Genomic DNA, 18,264 nt, shown 5'->3' with positions numbered 1-18,264 from the left:
TCACTTAGGTGTTTCCTATTCACTCAATAAGTTCGAGTTGATATTGAGTGACTAATTGAATCGATTGATCGTTGAGAGAGGATGTCATTTTAACAGGTCCGTCCAAGTTTGCATCAACTGTATTGGATCGTAAAAGAATATAACATGTAAATGAACATAATACAGGAACATGTAGCCGAAAAGCATGTAGACGAAATGTAAAACATTCCCGGACTCGCTCTCTAGGTGTGTCTATATATACATTGGCCCAAAGATACGGGTAACTGATATTTACTAACTGTGAAGTCTACACTGAGGCCAATGCGCATGATGATCTGGGGCCGTTCTATAAAAACTAAATGTACTGGACCTATACTTTCAAAAAAGTTAAGAGATCGTAAGTTCATCAGCCAATCATTGACGGCCTTTCAAGCAAAATCCACCAATCATAGACAAGAAAATAGAGCGTATGTACTTACGTTCACTTAGCGAATTTTGAAAGTATGGCCCCTGAACTCTGTCAGCCAATCAATGACGGCTTTACAAGCCAAACCCGCCAATCATAGACAATATTTCGGCCGCTACTTGATTAACTAATCACAATGTCAAATGCATTGTGGCATAAGGCTGAATTAATGAAGCCCTGGGCTCTTTACATTTAACACATATATGCAGTGCTAAAGTTCTATTATACAAGTTTTTTATATATGTTTTTGAAGTGACTAAAATAATACGTAATGAGTGTAGTGAAAGAATAATGACTTGATATATAGTAAAAAATAAAAATAAAAGTAATGCAGATTTTTCAGACTACTTTTTGAACTTTCGATTTAAAGAATGCGCGATTTTCTAGAGTAAAAGTACGCTTTAAAACCTGAGCCTTCCAGTTCTTAGTTCTGAAACTGTACTGAGAACCAAGTTAAAAATACACAGTTTCCTCGAAAAAAAAAACGATTAATTGAATTGGTTGCATCAGCCGCAGCACATTTGAGCCAATTCGAAGTTTAGTACACGTGTAAGTATCGCAGTACCGCAGACTGCTGCTGAGACTGCTGCAAATTCGAAGTTTAGTACACGTGTAAGTATCGCAGTAAACACGTATGAAAGTAATTTGAAGTTTAGTACACGTGTAAGTATCGCAGTAAACACGTATGAAAGTAATTTGAAGTTTAGTACACGTGTAAGTATCGCAGTAAACACGTATGAAAGTAATTTGAAGTTTAGTACACGTGTAAGTATCGCAGTAAACACGTATGAAAGTAATTTGAAGCTTAGTACTCGTGTAAGTATAGAAGTTGCACATGAAATGTTAGTGCACCTGATGCATATGTTGCTCCTGACGAGTGCATTGCAGCCTTGACAATTCTTACTTATTTAATCAACAATCTAAATTCGTTTAACTTGAGAAATTTTGAAAGTTCTTACAAAGTTTGATGAGAGTGAAGACGTTCACAGAACAGTCTTAGGTGAGCCGTCTTGTCATTCAGCTGAAGACTGCTGCATCTGAGACTGCTGCACCTGAGACTGCTGCACCTGCTGAGGCTGCTGCACCTGAGACTGCTGCACATGAGACTGCTGCACCTGAGACTGCTGCACCTGAGACTGCTGCACATGAGACTGCTGCACATGAGACTGCTGCACCTGCTGAGGCTGCTGCACCTGAGACTGCTGCACCTGAGACTGCTGCACCTGCTGAGGCTGCTGCACATGAGACTGCTGCACCTGAGACTGCTGCACCTGAGACTGCTGCACCTGGGACTGCTGCACCTGGGACTGCTGCACCTGAGACTGCTGCACCTGGGACTGCTGCACCTGAGACTGCTGCACATGAGACTGCTGCACCTGCATGAGACTGCTACATGGCACACGCAGGATATAGAATGTACGGCAGTTTCTGTTTAGCTCTGCATGTGTCTCATTTTTCACTGCGGTGGAAGGTGTAACGTGGCAGGCTGTTCGATCCATTTTCTTATATGAACGTGAGAATATATTACCCATCGAGAATTCCACACTGTGCTGCACCATCCTGGGTATGGATGTCTATTATGAAATCGCCATAATAACGAAATGACATCTACAAATAATGTCCATAGAGGAACCTTTTGTCTTAATAACGCACCCCCAAATAATAATTGTTCAATTTTTGTCGAAAAAGCATTTTGCTCTACCATTTTCGTCATATTTTACTAAAAATTTATTTTCGAATGAGCCAAGGTGCTTTGCTTAATTTCAATAAAAAAGACTTGATAACTTTTAAATATATTCTTTTTACAATATTTTTGACATCTTCATCCATGATGTTTCAAGAAGCCAAGGATTAATACAGATGCCTATCTAAATGAACTATACCATGGTTAACTCACTATTAGTGTTTTCTTTCCGTGATGACAAATTTAACTACAGCCAAATGACTGTCAATTTGTGAGTAATATAGGGAGTGACGTACCTGACGGGCACGGGCAGTCGTGTGGTCTTTCTTCCGTCGCTTACCTGAAGATCGTTTCATGAGGAAAGTTGTTGTTATCATTTTGAGACGACTCATGAGGAAAATGATTGTTTTTGCAGTCAGCACTGGAATCAAGGATCGAGAAAATGAAAAAGTACAATTTCACTCTTGAATACCAAATTGGAACTCACTTCCCCACATCCGTCTTCCATCGCAGCTCAACCGGCTCTCGCACGGCTGCGCTTCCCGCCAGAGGAGCGCTGCTGTAGCCCAAAAATTTGACTTTTACAAATTCTTCTTACCCATACCATCACTTCTTACAAATGCCATAAGCCACAGGGTCCGCAGACCACACCAGACTGCCGTAAATGGGAACGGCCCCGCACCGGACTGTCACATCATCTTCCCCCCTTGCAGGCGTAAGCCCAGCCCTGACGTTCACCAGCATCTTCTTCCTCCACACTCGCCCCCTTCTCTCCACCTTTCCGCGAAAGGGTTAGATTAGTATGGTTAGGTTAGGTTAGAATTCTTCCGCAAGCTGGTACCGAAAGGAGGTGGAGCAGGGGGTAAGCGTGGAGGTTTAGCCTCCAGAAGAACGGACAGGCTGGAGATGTAGCAGTGCACTGATAGCTCTGTGGCGCAGGGTGTTCTTTATCGAAAGTGGAGAAGGGGCTAGGCTGCATGGAATAGAAATATTTTGGGGTTTAGCGCGTGGGTTACGACCATTGTTTTGGCGGCTTGCAGGTCATTGGCTCGCTGGTTTACATCCATGAAGGGATTTGGTCCCTGTGGCTTTCAGCAAGTAATCATTTTGGCTAATTTGCCCAGCAGCATGCTCGCGCACGGGGTGTAGTATGAAAATTATGCTGGTATTGTGCAATGCTGGGCTATTTCAGTCGTCCCTGGTGACCGTATATAGTTCAACCATGAATTTTGAGTTTGTGAAATATTTTTTCTGGTGAATATTTAAAATAAATTGATCAGTAATATATGTCAGATATATGCTCATTTCGAGTAAATATTAGAAATTCACGAGTCGCAATTGAAATAACATTCTATGAAAGTGTTTGTAGTGGTTACTGAGCCAAAAATGACTATTTGTAAAACGTGAACTGGTAGAAGTTTTTTCGAACGCATAGTGCAATTTACTGTGAAACGCATTTACTGTGAAATATTAGGCAATCAGTTCCCGGCACCAATAGGCTTAACCCTTTATGTAGATAGCATTTATGGCAGTGGTCAAAACTGAGTTAAACAGGAACATAAGCATGATTGAACATTCAATGAGCTCACACCCTCATTCATTTGGTATGCAAAAGCATTGAAATGCTTTTACAAAGGTAAAACAAAACGCTCTAATAAGATTTAAACACTGAATACGATGATAGAAGATTAATTATATAAGCTTCCACAAGCTTTTTCTGCCCGACCTTGACGGACGTCTTGATAATTAAATTATTGGTCAATTCCGTTGCTGAAACATAATTAAGACAAAACATGTAGCAGTTTCCCGATAAGAATTTTTAAACAAGCAAAATACGTACATTATTTTTCTCAAAAACAGTTATTAATTGGCATATATTATTCGGTAATTAAAATCTCATAATCGAAATTTTTATTTGAAAAACTTGACAGAAATTCACGTATAAATATAGAGTTACAATGAAGAAATGTTAGACAAACTTTTTAAGACTTAATATACAGAATGTACATTTTACTAACATCATCATAAAATAATCCTAATTAAAGAAATGCTTGCTACATTCAAATAGGATTTTTCATTAACTTCGACGATATTATTTGAATGATTATCTTATCCATAGGATCCATTTTTATGTTCTTCAAAATTTGATTATTTCTTGGTTATTCTGCATCATTTGAATAATGCGATTGAAGAATCAATATTTTTTAAAATCAAATAAAATAATAGATTAACGAAACTGAGCGACGTTTTGTGATCAACACTGCAAAAGAAAATAATAAAATACAGGCATTTAAAATGTGAATTTAACAAATTAGAGGATCCATTGACAGACTTTATAATGATCACTTCAAATAGTAATTATTTTCAATTGCGAATTGCCAACTTACTGCAGTTAACTCCAAGACGAATAATCTATAGACCACTCAAAAAAAAATTAACAAATTCCTTTTAAATGCAAGAAAATATTTGGCTTCGAAACTAACCAGTCAATCATAAATCTTATGGAACAGAAAACGAAGTTCTTAGCACTTAATTTAATTAACACAAATTATTTTTTTCGATTGAACACTAATTAAGCGCACTTATTATAAAAATAACCTAATATTAGGCATCATACTTAGTGCATCGGATAAATATTTAAATGCGCAATCATGAACGAACTTAAATCGTCTGAAGAAATATTACACATTTTAATAATTAAATTTAATGATAAGAGTAACAATTTGAGTTACGAAATTTTTTCTACCGTTGTAAGTGAAGAAAAATTAACGATATCAGTGAAGAGATTTTTTTAGCGATGCCAGCGTTTAAAAAAGCGATAAAACTCAATATAGTAAAGCGAGTTTTGTAGGAGGAAATGTACATAGAAAATGGTATCATATAATACAGAAAAACGGCTATGTTACAATTAATTCATGATAAAACAAAGGTCGCTCATGCCACGAGCATTGCTCACTGAGATCAGAATCATACTATAATAGTGATATTAGTAACATATTACAGTGGTATTATAGCGTTGAAGATTAGGCCATGCAACAAGCCTTTCGCCGATGCTGTTACAGAATTTTCCCAGCTTGCACCAGGTCTCGAACACGAAACTCGCTGCTGCAATCTTAACAACCCGGCCATCTCGCTATGCTCAGACTTCAGGTCTTAACACTTGTGCCCAGAGTTCGTTTAGGGACACCAACCAAATGCCGTGCTGCAAGCACCACCTTTGATGGCAACCAAGCGCACCGAGAAATTAAATGAGCTTGCCAAAGTTCGAACCTACGACTAGCTCCTCTAATCTCGGTGCCGTTACCACTGCGCTATACAGAGGCTCGATCAGGCTCCATTGATATGTGTAACAATCTCAAATGGCGGACATGAAGCTTGGGATGATTAACGTATATATGGTTGAGAAACACGAATGAAATCCAGGCAAATAGGTTGACGAAAACGGTTTTATTCAATCCCAAACAAGTTAAAATCGCTGTTTTAAACGCAGTTCTAACAGGTATAACCTAACCTAACCTAACGTTGTTGAAATTTAGTCCAACCAAGTTGAAAAATGCTGTTTAAATGATGCTCAAACTATTTGAAAAACGTTGTTGAAGATCAGCCCAAACCGGTTCAAAAATGCTATTGAAATTCTGCTTAGGCAGGTCGAGCAACGCTGTTGAAGTTTCAACAAAACAAAGTAGCTGAAAATTTTCGCTGAGTTCCATACATTATCAAAAAACGAAACGTCATAACTTACAACCATGTCAGTTTCAAAAAACACTCGAAAACGTCATAGTTAACAACCATGTCAGTCTTAAATTAATGATTGAAATTATTACAAGATGACAAATTAATCGATCCAAGAACACGGAATGGATTAATTACGACCCTACATTAAACCATAATTGAAGCTATCACTCAGAAGAATGAATGGGTCATGTGCAAATAGTGACACACTTTCTTACCCATAGTACAAGCAGAGAGCTGAAGTAGCACAGATACGACCTTTTGCCTGATAAAACTGGGTCAGGATGACACACAAAAGAGCAATAGGGAGCATCCTTATTTGGACAAAAATGGACTCATTTCTTGCATAACTTAAGTAGCAGTAACTCTATCATTGCACTTGTAGCTTAATGATGAAATTTAATTTTGAAAATACATTCAAATAATATATATTGTTTGGTTGACGTTAGCGCGATGTAACGCTTAAGCGCATGAATAATTATACGTTGTTTATCAGATGTTGTCTGTATCTTTTATGGTTCTGTAATTATGTAATTATGTCAATTAAATTATTGATACGCTAAGTTGTCGAAATTTGATTTTGCTGTGACTAACAATTCAATTTATCATGACAACTGTACAATATATAATTAGGAATTACCTTCAAATTCAATTTATTTACATAATTAGTAGAAGTATCCTTGAACGAGTTGTCAATATAATTCAAAATATGTTAAGCAATATAAATATCCGATAAAGAAATTTTAAATTCTAGCATATTATTCAAGTAAAATTCAAGCTCAAGCAAATGATATTAGATCGTCCAAATATTTACGGCAAACGCTAAGCGACGGAGCGTTCGTTCATATAAAGGTACAAATATCGCTTAAGAATAAACCTTAGACGTATGAAACCTGACAAATCCGCACAACCATTAAATGTATCTCATACCCAGTACTGGTTTTTTCTTAGCATGGGACTATAAACACTTTTATTCTGATCATACGCACCCCAGTCGTTGGGACTTTCCACTCGAGCGTTAGTCTGATAAATTTGGGACACATTGCTGGGACTTCTGCCCCCAATATGGGAAGGGTCTGTGAATATAGGCGTCACTTTACACTGGGGTAGGGACGGCGACAAGTCCCGGACACCAGGCACCCCACGAGTGATGTCTGATGGTAACGACGTGTCGGATTGTGAGGTGTGACACTCGAGTTGACGTTCTCCGATGAAGGTGTTGGGGCTGTTCGCGTCCGAAAAAGTTGCAAATTCACTCATGTAATCGGTGAGGAATGATTCAGGACGACTGTCACCCGTGAGCGGAGGCGGGAGGCTTATGGCATCGAACTCTTTGTGGTCCTCGGTCTTAGCGGACCTTCGGAACCTTGCACAATATACTGAGACTGAAATAATTATTATAAGTGCAAGAGAAACACTTAGAACGATTGCCACAATAAGCAAAGATTTAGTGTCTTCTTCGAATGTGTCGTAAGGGTTACCCTTAGTGCTGGTATCTGGCGAGATATTGCCTGGTCGCAACTGGCGGGGGTTGTTGACCATGTTCAAGAGATTGGAGTCTGCTGGGTAGATGACGATCTCGAGCACGCACTTCGCTGGCTGAACGTCCGCTCCTGTCACTGATAAGGTGAAGGAAATTTTATCATTTAACGGTCGATCAGCTTCGACAGCCAGTCGCTGTACGACCAAGAATATAACACTGGCTTCTATATCATTCAGTGAGAATTCCTGCACTTGGAAGGATCGTAGATTACCGTCAGAGTCAACAGTTTCTTTCTTGAGTAGTGATAACCGAGGCTGTTCTCTTACTTGAAAAACTGGCACAGAATCTGATACTAGCAAGAGTTCGGTTGCATTCAGGTGGATTTCTGAAATCGGTACACGTGATCCAGAAACTGCCTGCATCAACCGGCTCTTTAGCATCGGTTGTACTTCTATCAGCATGTCCAACTCAGGCAAAACCACATCATGACACCAGATGAGCACACTAAACGCATCTCGACTCCATCTCATATCGGACTGTAAATAGATCAAGTCTCCTCTATCAACGTCTTCTTGAGTGAACGATGAAACCATTTGTCCGCTGATGAAAAGTTTACCATGTCTGGGAAACTTGGTGACGTTAAAGTTGACGTGCAGCCCCGCTGTGTTCAATCTCACCGCTAAGTTGAAATTGGCTATTCGCGATACCGTGGCCGCCTGCATGATTCGAATCATTGTGTGGTTAATGAGCTCTAGTTTCAGCGGCTCGACATCAATCATGAAAGCAGAATATTTCGGCATGTGTCCACCGTCCGAAACTTGAAAGTAAAACTTGTCAGTTGAACTGTTAGAACCGTCGTGGGTGTACGAAACTAATCCGGCAGCCACATCTGATTGTGTGAAGGTGAAGCCTGCGCTTGAATTGGTACCTATGATGAGTTTACCGTTTGCAGGTCCAGACATGATTTGGTACGTAATATCTTTAGGCGAAGAGTCCAAGTCGCTCGTATACAAGTCCTTCTCAGTTAAAACTTTAGTGTCGAAGCGAACAATTGAAGTTTTAGCCTTTTCTAGAGAAAACAGATTATCGTTGACAGGAGACACTATGATATCTAGGGAAGTGTTGCAGATCAACATCGGTCGACTGTCCTCGGGATCTCTGATATGAATTTCAATGAGGACAGAATCCGAGCGGGTCTCGGAATGGTCGTGCTGGTATACGAGACTCCCGCTGCTGATATCTTTTGATTCAAGGCTACTGCCGATAAGTAAATTCCGGCCAGACAGCGTGAGTGTGCCGTGCCTGGGTGCACGAGATACGTGAGTAATGAGTGAAGGATTCCAGTCGTCTATTATATTTCTTGAAAAGTACCGATCCAACGCCGATAGATTAAGATTATCCTGAGATATCTTAACTGCTTGACCCTCGACAACGTTGACAGGTTTCAAACCAAGGATATCTTGCATTTGTTCCGTATTGCTAATACTAATGGAAATGTTAAAAATAAATTTTTTTAAGATGCGGAGCGGTGGAGATTCGATATCAAATATGAAGTCATCCTGATCATGCAGAGATGACGGTGTTCGTAAATGTTCATAGGCAACAAGTCCCGAAGATATTTCCCTTTGGGTGAAGGTCCCCGCGTGTTCATACAAACCATTGGACTTCTTCATCACAACTCTTCCAGCTTTTGGTTGTCTTTTGATTATAATAAAGACGCTCTGGTTATAGTCAGGCTTATTAAAGCTCGCCAGCAGATGCTGGTCTCTGATAATATGCGTTGTTAATGGGAATATACTAAAGTGCTGAGTCATCGTCACCGATATGTTGATGGCCTTTGCTGTGACGGGGAAAACGTGGGCCGCCGTGCGATATTTTCCGTCTGTGGCACGCCATGAGAAGCCCCCCACCAGGGGCCCTGACCACAGAGGGATACACGTCAATTATTCTTAAAAGAGGTGATGATAAAATTTCATATAATTTGCGTTAAGGAGTATTGAATAAATATTGAATAGGAACATACTTTCTCACTCCCACTAGGGAACCTGACCACCGAAGAATACACGTTAATTATTGTTAACGAGTATCAATAAAAAATATTTTGTATGACAATTTTTGTTAACAATTCTTCATAAAAAAATAATTAATGTGATAATGACTGTTGACAAGGGTAATTTAATAATAATTATTGATCACTAGTGTTAATAATGAAACAACTGATGTGAAAATTGTTGACGAGTGTTAATAGCAGAATAACATTGAAAATTATCAGTTATCAATTACATGACCATAGTAAAAAAATGCAAGACGACGTCGAATATTTAAAAATTATAGTATATATAAGTACATGCTGGAAGTGGATATTATAAAGTACCCACTGCATACATACGGTATTGCAATAAAACTACGCTCAACATTTAAACTTTTGCAATTAAGAAAAGAACAGAATTTATGTGAAACGACGGCAGCGCCAGCATATAAATACAAGAATATTGCTTCCATACCACTCAGAGAAATGAGTGAGACTTTGTCCAAGTATCGATGAACTTTGTGCTCATAATCCTGACCTATTTTTTTCTTGATGAATAACCCGTTTAACGTACCGGACTGTTTGAAGAGCAAACGTCTTGACTCGACGTCGTGTTGGGTGAAGAGGGTAACGGGCTTGTTGGGTGCGTGGGTGAGGGCCAGGAACCCGTTATTCGGTTCACTGCACTCGAACCGGACTTCGGTGCTCGGCGAGTCTGCATCCGTCACCTCTGAACCAGGGTAAAATATTTTATTTGCTCTGAACCACTGCTATTTATTTGCTGCGAACCAGAGGAATATGATTTTTTTTGCTGTGAACCGCAGCTAATTACTTAATATTCTGTGAATCACAGCAAAATATTTGTTAATAATTTGAATACAAAATTAAGATACGAAAAAATTTAAAGCTGAAATAAAGAACAGCTCACAATGGACTATGCGATTTGGAAATATATGGAATCAAAATTATATCTAAATAAGATACTAAGCAATTATTTATAAGGAAAATAAGTTAAATGAATACAACAGTTCACGCATTCTTACCCAGCACGTCACTTGTGACGACCACGGTATCTTCTTGCCACATATTAATTCCTTTATTGATCGTCACGACTGGTGCCTCGTCGTTCTCATTCTTGACGATGACAGTGACGTGTAAGGGACTGCTTCGTCGGACGATGAGCCATGAGTCGTCAAGGGAAGAAGTCTCGTCGTGACGAAGGAAGGGACTTTCAGGAAGAGTCGCTTCGTCGTGACGACTTGGCTTCGACGAGGACGACAGACCTAAAACTCGCACGATGATGAAGTCGTCTCGAGGTGACTCTGAACCGCTGTGTTCGTACTGTGGAAAAACGTGTGAATCAGTTTAGTGAACCGTGATAGTGAACCGTGATAATGAACCATGAGAGTGAACCGTGATAATGAACAGTGATAGTGAACCATGAGAGTGAACCGTGATAGTGTACCGTGATAGTGAACCGTGATAGTGTACCATGATAGTGAACCGTGGTAGTGAACCGTGATAGTGTACCTTGATAGTGAACCGTGATAGTGTACCATGATAGCTGTCTCTTATACACATCTAGATGTGTATAAGAGACACTTCGACCCTCAGTATTGTACGATCTTATGTCTTCGACCCTCAGTATTGCACGATCTTATGTCTTCGACCCTCAGTATTATCGAACCAATCAGCGACAGAACTGTATTATCGAGAACACTACGGTTATTTGTGTGTAAATTAAAATTCAATGTATGTGTGTAATATCCGTAAGTAAGATTGGATTATTTATTCAGAATATTCTTCCAATGAAGCCGCACAAAAGAACCAATGTTGATCACCCGCTACACCCTGTTAATAGCTACACCCTGTGAATAGCTACACCCTGTTAATAGCTACACCCTGTGAATATCTACACCCTGCGAACTGGTATCAATATGAACCGCTGTTGCAGCGGAAGCCATTTTTCTCATAGGATTAGATCCGAAGTTTGATTGGAATGTCTGATGGCATTCATTTCTCATCAATCATTCACGATGATAATTCAAAATTCAGCAGTGAAGTCATACACGAAGTTACCAGCAGTTGCCGGTTCATTATTTATTAAAAGAAATATCAAACTTTCATGGGCGTTCTATTCAATATTTCTTTATACATTCATTGCCTAAATTCGAACTCCCTTTGAAGTGAAAATTATTTAATGGTAGCAGCACAGTACGAAAGTCTTAGTTTTAAAGTTTAAATATTGAATCGATCTTGTTTATCGTCTCGCACTGCACCAATAACATTTTTTAAATCCTTGTCGGTTTAAAATCGGTCAGGTTTAGTAAAAAGTAGTTGGATAATTTTGAATTATAACATGCAAAAAATTGTCGGAAAGCATACGAAATCTTGAATTTTCCCACATTAACTTTGAATGAAATCAACTGACTTTAAATTTAACACGAAAAACGATGTATACCGTTCATTTTTTCAGAATGCAAAAAGAATAGAAGAAAGAAGACCTCAGAATGCAAAAAGAATAAATAAAGAAAAAAATTAAAATAAATAAATTGCATAATAAATGTAAAAATACATAAATTACCATATATAAATTGAAAAATCTATTAATCATCAATATGTATAGGAAATCTAAGAGAATAAAATTACTTCAAGAAATAGCTTGAAAATTTGTTTAAATCATCTCGTTGTTTTTAATCTTATATATTAGCATGACTAAATAAACAGAATATCTTATATTCTACTTAACAATGCAATCATTTATTTATTATATAAGTCTATAATCTCAGGACAATTCATTCATCCAAGCGAGCCTGAATAATCTCCTGCATTGCGTGCTGTATACAAGCATGAACATAATATCCACGCTACCAATCCTCGAACAAAGGATAATTGCAAGATTCAGCAGTCCCAGATTATCCCTCAGATTTGGACAAGTCACATTTCCCTCGCGTAGTGTACACTCACACAAATAAATGGGTCATATTATACAATTATTGTCGCACTTTTGTACCCAAACCCCACATCAGAGAGCGGACGTAGCACTGATACGTTCTCTTGCCGGGCAAAACATGGGTCAGGGTTTCCCACACAAGTGCAAAAGGTGTATCGCTATTTGGGACAAAGTTTTACACATTTATCTGAGTGTACCTAGCGCAGAGACAAACTCTGTTGATTGCCTACAGTCAGAGAAATAACGGAGACTTGTCCGAATAATGAAACACTTTTACTTGTGTAGGTCGTCTTAACCCAGTTCTGCTCTGTAAAAAGTGCGTACTAGTGACTCGTCCACTCTCTGCTCGTGATGTGGGTAAAAAGCGTGTCACTATTGAAACAACTTAGCTCATAATTTTTTAGTGTAATCGTGCTATCGGCCTGTTATTAGTGTTCAGCGTTGGTCTTTACTTTAGCTCTAAAGTGTGTCATGAGTCAGATGTGTCATGTGTCAGGTGTGTCATGTGTCAGGTGTGTCATGTGTCAGGTGTGTCATGTGTCAGGTGTGTCATGTTTCATTTGTGTCAAGTGCCGTAAATAAGTATTGAGTATTAGCAAGTATTAGTAAATAAATAATTAAGAAGCAGTATCAATTGATACACATATTCCGTAAGCGTCGTTAATCCTGAATTAATATCGCGATGTTAAAGGTAATGATTAATACTATTAATACTTTTACCATTTAACCCTTTAATACAATTAATATCATTAATACTCTTATCATTTAACCCTTTATTACAATTAATATTATTTATACCTTTATCCTTTAACCCATTAATACCATTGTGTCAGGTACAAAAAGGATGATACCCTTAATAAAGGATAATAAGTAATAGGGGATGAAGGTATCAAGCGAAGAGAGATATTGAAATACTGGATAAATTATCCGTGGAGTTTTACTTCTAGTTTGATTCTAAATAGCTTTTTTAGTTTGACTCTGAATAGGTGTTTTGTTCAATATTGTTATGCGATATGAATTTAAACATGGTAATTAGAGTGGAACTAAAAAATTAAAACAAATAATCCAAATTCAGTTAGATGGTCATTTCATGCTCTGATGTAATAAATACATAATTTATGAGGGTTAAAATTCATGATCTGTCAGGCAGGAGTTAAGAAGATGAGCGACATAACATTTGTCTGGCACCACATTAGCATTTCACGTCAACGCATGATAATGCGACCATAATGTGATCATAACGTGACCATAAGGCGACCATAATACGACCTTCAAGTGACCATAATGTGATCACAATGCGGCCATAATGTGACCATAATGTGACCATAATACGACCATAATGTGACCATAATGCGACCATAATATGACCATAATGTGACCATAATGCGGCCATAAGGTGATCATAATGCGATCATCACTAAACATTTGTGCATTTCTGAAAGAATGGGACTTTGTATATAATGATTATTTTATGTACAATTTTTGTCCATCCTTCCTGTTTCACAATGAATTATGACACCGCTACCAGACATCAAATTTCAGGTCCCGGTAATGCACTAACATACAAGCACTAAAATAATACATACAAATGAATGAATCCTACCAATATTGCATTGAATGTTTTCAACGATTCTGTTGAGCGACAAGTATTTATGTTCAACAGTCGGCTGCAAAATCAACCTCAACACGCGACAATTGACGATTTGAGAGAATTATTCGAAACGATTACTTTCTTTTTAAATCTGTGTACTAAATTTGAACGTTTAATAATACCAACATTTTCGTGACTTATTTTCTAACTCAAGCTTGTGAAGAGCAGCAATGGAGATTTGAAGAGCGTTAAGGTGCGTCTATGCGTAATTTTAAACCTTTTATTTTGAAAATAATTTTGAAGTTCAAAATACCAAGCCCACAAAAAATTTCATAAAAACACTACGAGCATAACAAACATTTGAAATAAAAGTTAAAATATTTGGTAAAATTATTATAATATTTTTATGATGAACGCATAAATTTTATATTTTATCAGAAAATTCTTCTTATTTCTTTCCGCACACTTAACAGTAAAGCTGATGATTTTGCTGCCGCGTGTGGAGGCTAGCGATATTGCCACGAGATTCCCGCTAGAACTGTCGTCTTGTTATCGCTATACACGTCTCAGGCATTTCCGCTAGATTCACAACTCCCGCTAGATTCCCAACTCCCGCTGGATTCCCAACTCCCGCTAGATTCCCAACTCCCGCTAGATTCCCAACTCCCGCTGGATTCCCAACCCCCGCTGGATTCCCAACCCCCGCTGGATTCCCAACCCCCGCTAGATTCACAACTCCCGCTAGATTCCCAACCCCCGCTAGATTCCCAACTCCCTCTAGATTCCCTCTAGATTCCCAACTCCCGCTAGATTCCCAACCCCCGCTAGATTCCCAACTCCCGCTAGATTCCAAAAACGACATTCCACAACACTCGAAATTCCGCTTTTTTCCAATTTCACTTCGAGAAAAAATAAATTAACAAATTTATAAAAATGAAAAATAACAATTTATGCTAAATATTTTTGAAAAAATTTGAGGCCAAATATTTTTTTTGTTACGCTGCAATTTTTAGGAGAGTTATTAAATGAACGTAAATAAACCAATTATTTAGTTTTTATAAATTTTCGCGAATAATATAATTCATAAAATGAATTCTACGTTGAATCGCATTCCTAATGAATGACGAGGATGAAAAGTTGAATAATATCGAAGTAATATTTAATTGAGTAATAAATAAATATCAGCATATATAATTATTTTAATAATATTGATAATATAATACATATAAACTTGAAGTGGGACAACAAACAAGACTTGCATGAGAATTACAAGCAATTGACATTAATTACTGACGTGAAAAACAACTAATGAGCACATGCCGAAATGCTGTCATTAATAACGTGCACTCAGAGAAATGTGTGAGACTTTGTACAAATAGTGATGCATTTTTTCGTGTGTGTAGAGGTTTGCTTGTGTGCCCTTACCCACTTCGGGGCTCGACAAGTGGGCATATCAGAGAACTTGTTGGAAGTGTGTCACTAATTGGGAAATATGACCCACTGATTTTCCATAGTGTTCGTTATTAAATAGAATTTAAATATTCGTAATAATTTAAATTTAAACAAAATTTCACATAATAACACCATTTTTATTAATTATATTAGATAATTAATTGACATCATTCAAGCGACTTTTTAATTAATTTTTAATTAATTATTCAATGAATAAATCCTTCAATTCTTCATTGCTGCTTGATTTTAAAATTCATTTGTCCCGAGTTCCGTCATTTCCGTTGTGCCTAATCATGTTAACAATAATACAGCTAATTATATTATGATAATTTATAATCATAATACAGCTAAATAGAGACATCTTCAAAGACTTTCGTAGGCACAGCCACATACGCACCACACGCAAGCCATTATGAACGCTAAAATTCATTTAAAATTCAATTAATAATTTTTTTTCACCACAAGCAATTTATTTCACTAGAGGATAAAAGTCCTGTGATCTACGGTAAGTCTTCGCAGTTTATCAAAAATACGATAAGTTAGTGCGGATGGCCGCGGTAGTTACAGGGTTTTGGCTCTCAGGAACATAGGGCTTTTTTGCACCAGAGGAACAAGATCGTTCGTTCTTAATGGCATTTATTGTGGGGCCCGAGTGGCCATTAACCGGCCAAAAAAGTGGCATAAATGGCACGTGGGCTAAAACATGCAAAAACACCGATACCACACCTAGGAAAAATAACGGTGAATATTGTGCAAAGAATGACACACTTTCTTACGCAGAGCACGAGCAGAGAGCAAACTGATATGCCCTTTTCAGGGCCAAACTGGGTTAGGGGGACCCACCCCCAGAGAAATAATGCATCGTTATTGCAACAAAATCTCACTCATTTCTTTGAGTGAAGACTTATATCAAAATATTTTTCCTGCATCAGAACGAAACCGTGTTACCTGAAGGACGCGTGTCCAATAATGCACGATTAAACAACACTGAGAAAAATGAGAGGGACAATACTCTGCGTTGAATGCATAACAGGTTACATAATGGATGAGGTCACATAATGGATGAGGTCACATAATGGATGAGGTCACATAATGGATGAGGTCACATAATGGATGAGGTCACATAATGGATGAGGTCACATAATAGATGAAGCCACAAACTTTAGCTCAATTTCTTTAGTTTAATTTAATTACTGTCATGCACTCAAATAAATGAGTAAAACTTTGTCCGAATAGCGATGCACTATTTGCCTTTATGTGGGTCATCCTGACCCAGTTTTCCCTCATCAAAGAGACCGTATCAGTGCTACGACCACTCATCGCTCGTGTTATGACCAAGAAAGTTCTTCACTATTTGGACAATATGACCTAATAATTTTCCGAGTGTAGCCCCACAGGAGGTTCAGATCTGGCATGCTAATTCCAATTAATTATTTAATAGGCTAATTAATGTTTGTTTAGAGCTCAAACTTTGCTCGTGTAAGTAATTAAGAGGCAAGGCAGGCGTCATGTGCTGGAGCGTGCGTGTGGCTCGAGAATATCTTGTCTTTAACGCTACACTCAAAAAATTTAATGGATCATATAGTACAAATTGTGACGGACTTTCTGAACGCACAGCTCGAGTATGGAGTTGACGTAGCACTGATACGCCATTTGCCACGCGAAACTGGGTCAGGATGACCCACAAAAGGGCAGAAACTGAATTGATATTTGGACACGGAGTCAGTAATATTTCTGAGTGAATGCAGAGTGGAACTTTGTGCGTTTCATTCTCAAATAAATGAAATAAATTCAACAAATGAATGACAAATAATTTTCACTGCAAATAATTATGCAAAAATTCTCCTGTTTAATTGCTTATTTATAGTCACTCAATCGTGCCAATCACCGACAGCCTGCCAGCAGCGAGTGTCAGCAGCAGCAGCAGCAGTCAGCCACTCACCGACAGCCTGCCAGCAGCGAGTGTCAGCAGCAGCAGTAGTCAGCCACTCACCGACAGCCTGCCAGCAGCGAGTGTCAGCAGCAGGTAGTCAGTCTCGCCGGCTGCCAGCAGGATAAGTGAGTCAGGTTGACTCGTGTAGAGACGCAGGTGCACGTGGGTCGAGCTACGTGCCTCCTGCAGCGGCAGCCACACGTGCGACGCGCCGAAAAAAGAAGCTGCGATAAAAATTATTTCTATTACTTTTAATTTTTATTATTATTTTATTTATTATTTTTTATTTAAAGAAGCTGCAATAAAAATTATTTTTCTCCCACGCGCTGGCGCAGGAGAAAAATAATTTTTATTGATAAATATTTTCATTTTTCGTACATATACGGTAAAACATCATTCAAACATGTCAAAGACATGAAAATAATAGAAGTTATACAGGTTAAATTACATCAGTGGCATTAAAACACTTTACGTTAATCCATGGAATTACTTCATACTTCATAAATATTCAATAGGGATATGAAGAAATTTACGTTGCCTGAGAAAATAACGTTAGTGACACGAAATTACTTTACCTTATACCAAAAAAAGTCAAGACTTAAGGATATGAAAATAATTTACATTATTTCATCTAAATATGTAAAGGCATGAAAATAACTTACTTTAACTCATAAAAATAAGTTAGAGATATGAAAATACTTCAAGTTATTTCATAAAACATGTATCAAGATAATGATAATAATATCATTATTGAATAAGTAAATAATTATTTTTGCAAATTGTTGAAATGTTATTTTTCAAGAAACAGGTTCTATAAATGGAAAACGTTCAGACGTTCACAACAATAACAGCAGCAGCAGCAACAACAAAAACAGCAGCAGCAGCAGCAGCAGCAACAACAAAAACAGCAGCAGCAGCAACAGCAGCAGCAGCAGCAGCAGCAGCAGCAACAGCAGCAGCAG

General features: G+C 38.0%; 1 protein-coding gene across 1 annotated transcript; it reads right to left on the bottom strand.

Annotated features, from left to right (window-relative positions):
- Positions 1-6,596: 6,596 nt before the first annotated feature.
- LOC108672728 (chondroitin sulfate proteoglycan 4) lies at positions 6,597-17,526 on the bottom strand (the record flags this gene model as incomplete). Its single annotated transcript, XM_018160450.2, has 4 exons — positions 6,597-9,262; positions 9,948-10,103; positions 10,417-10,714; positions 17,363-17,526. Coding segments are annotated over 4 exons (3,095 nt in total), but the record flags the coding sequence as incomplete, so codon positions are not given.
- Positions 17,527-18,264: the final 738 nt, after the last annotated feature.

This window comes from Hyalella azteca, unplaced genomic scaffold (genome assembly GCF_000764305.2).
Source record: "Hyalella azteca isolate HAZT.00-mixed unplaced genomic scaffold, Hazt_2.0.2 contig2341, whole genome shotgun sequence".
Classification (NCBI taxonomy): Eukaryota; Metazoa; Arthropoda; class Malacostraca; order Amphipoda; family Hyalellidae; genus Hyalella; species Hyalella azteca.
This window is presented reverse-complemented; position numbering and strand designations above follow the sequence as displayed.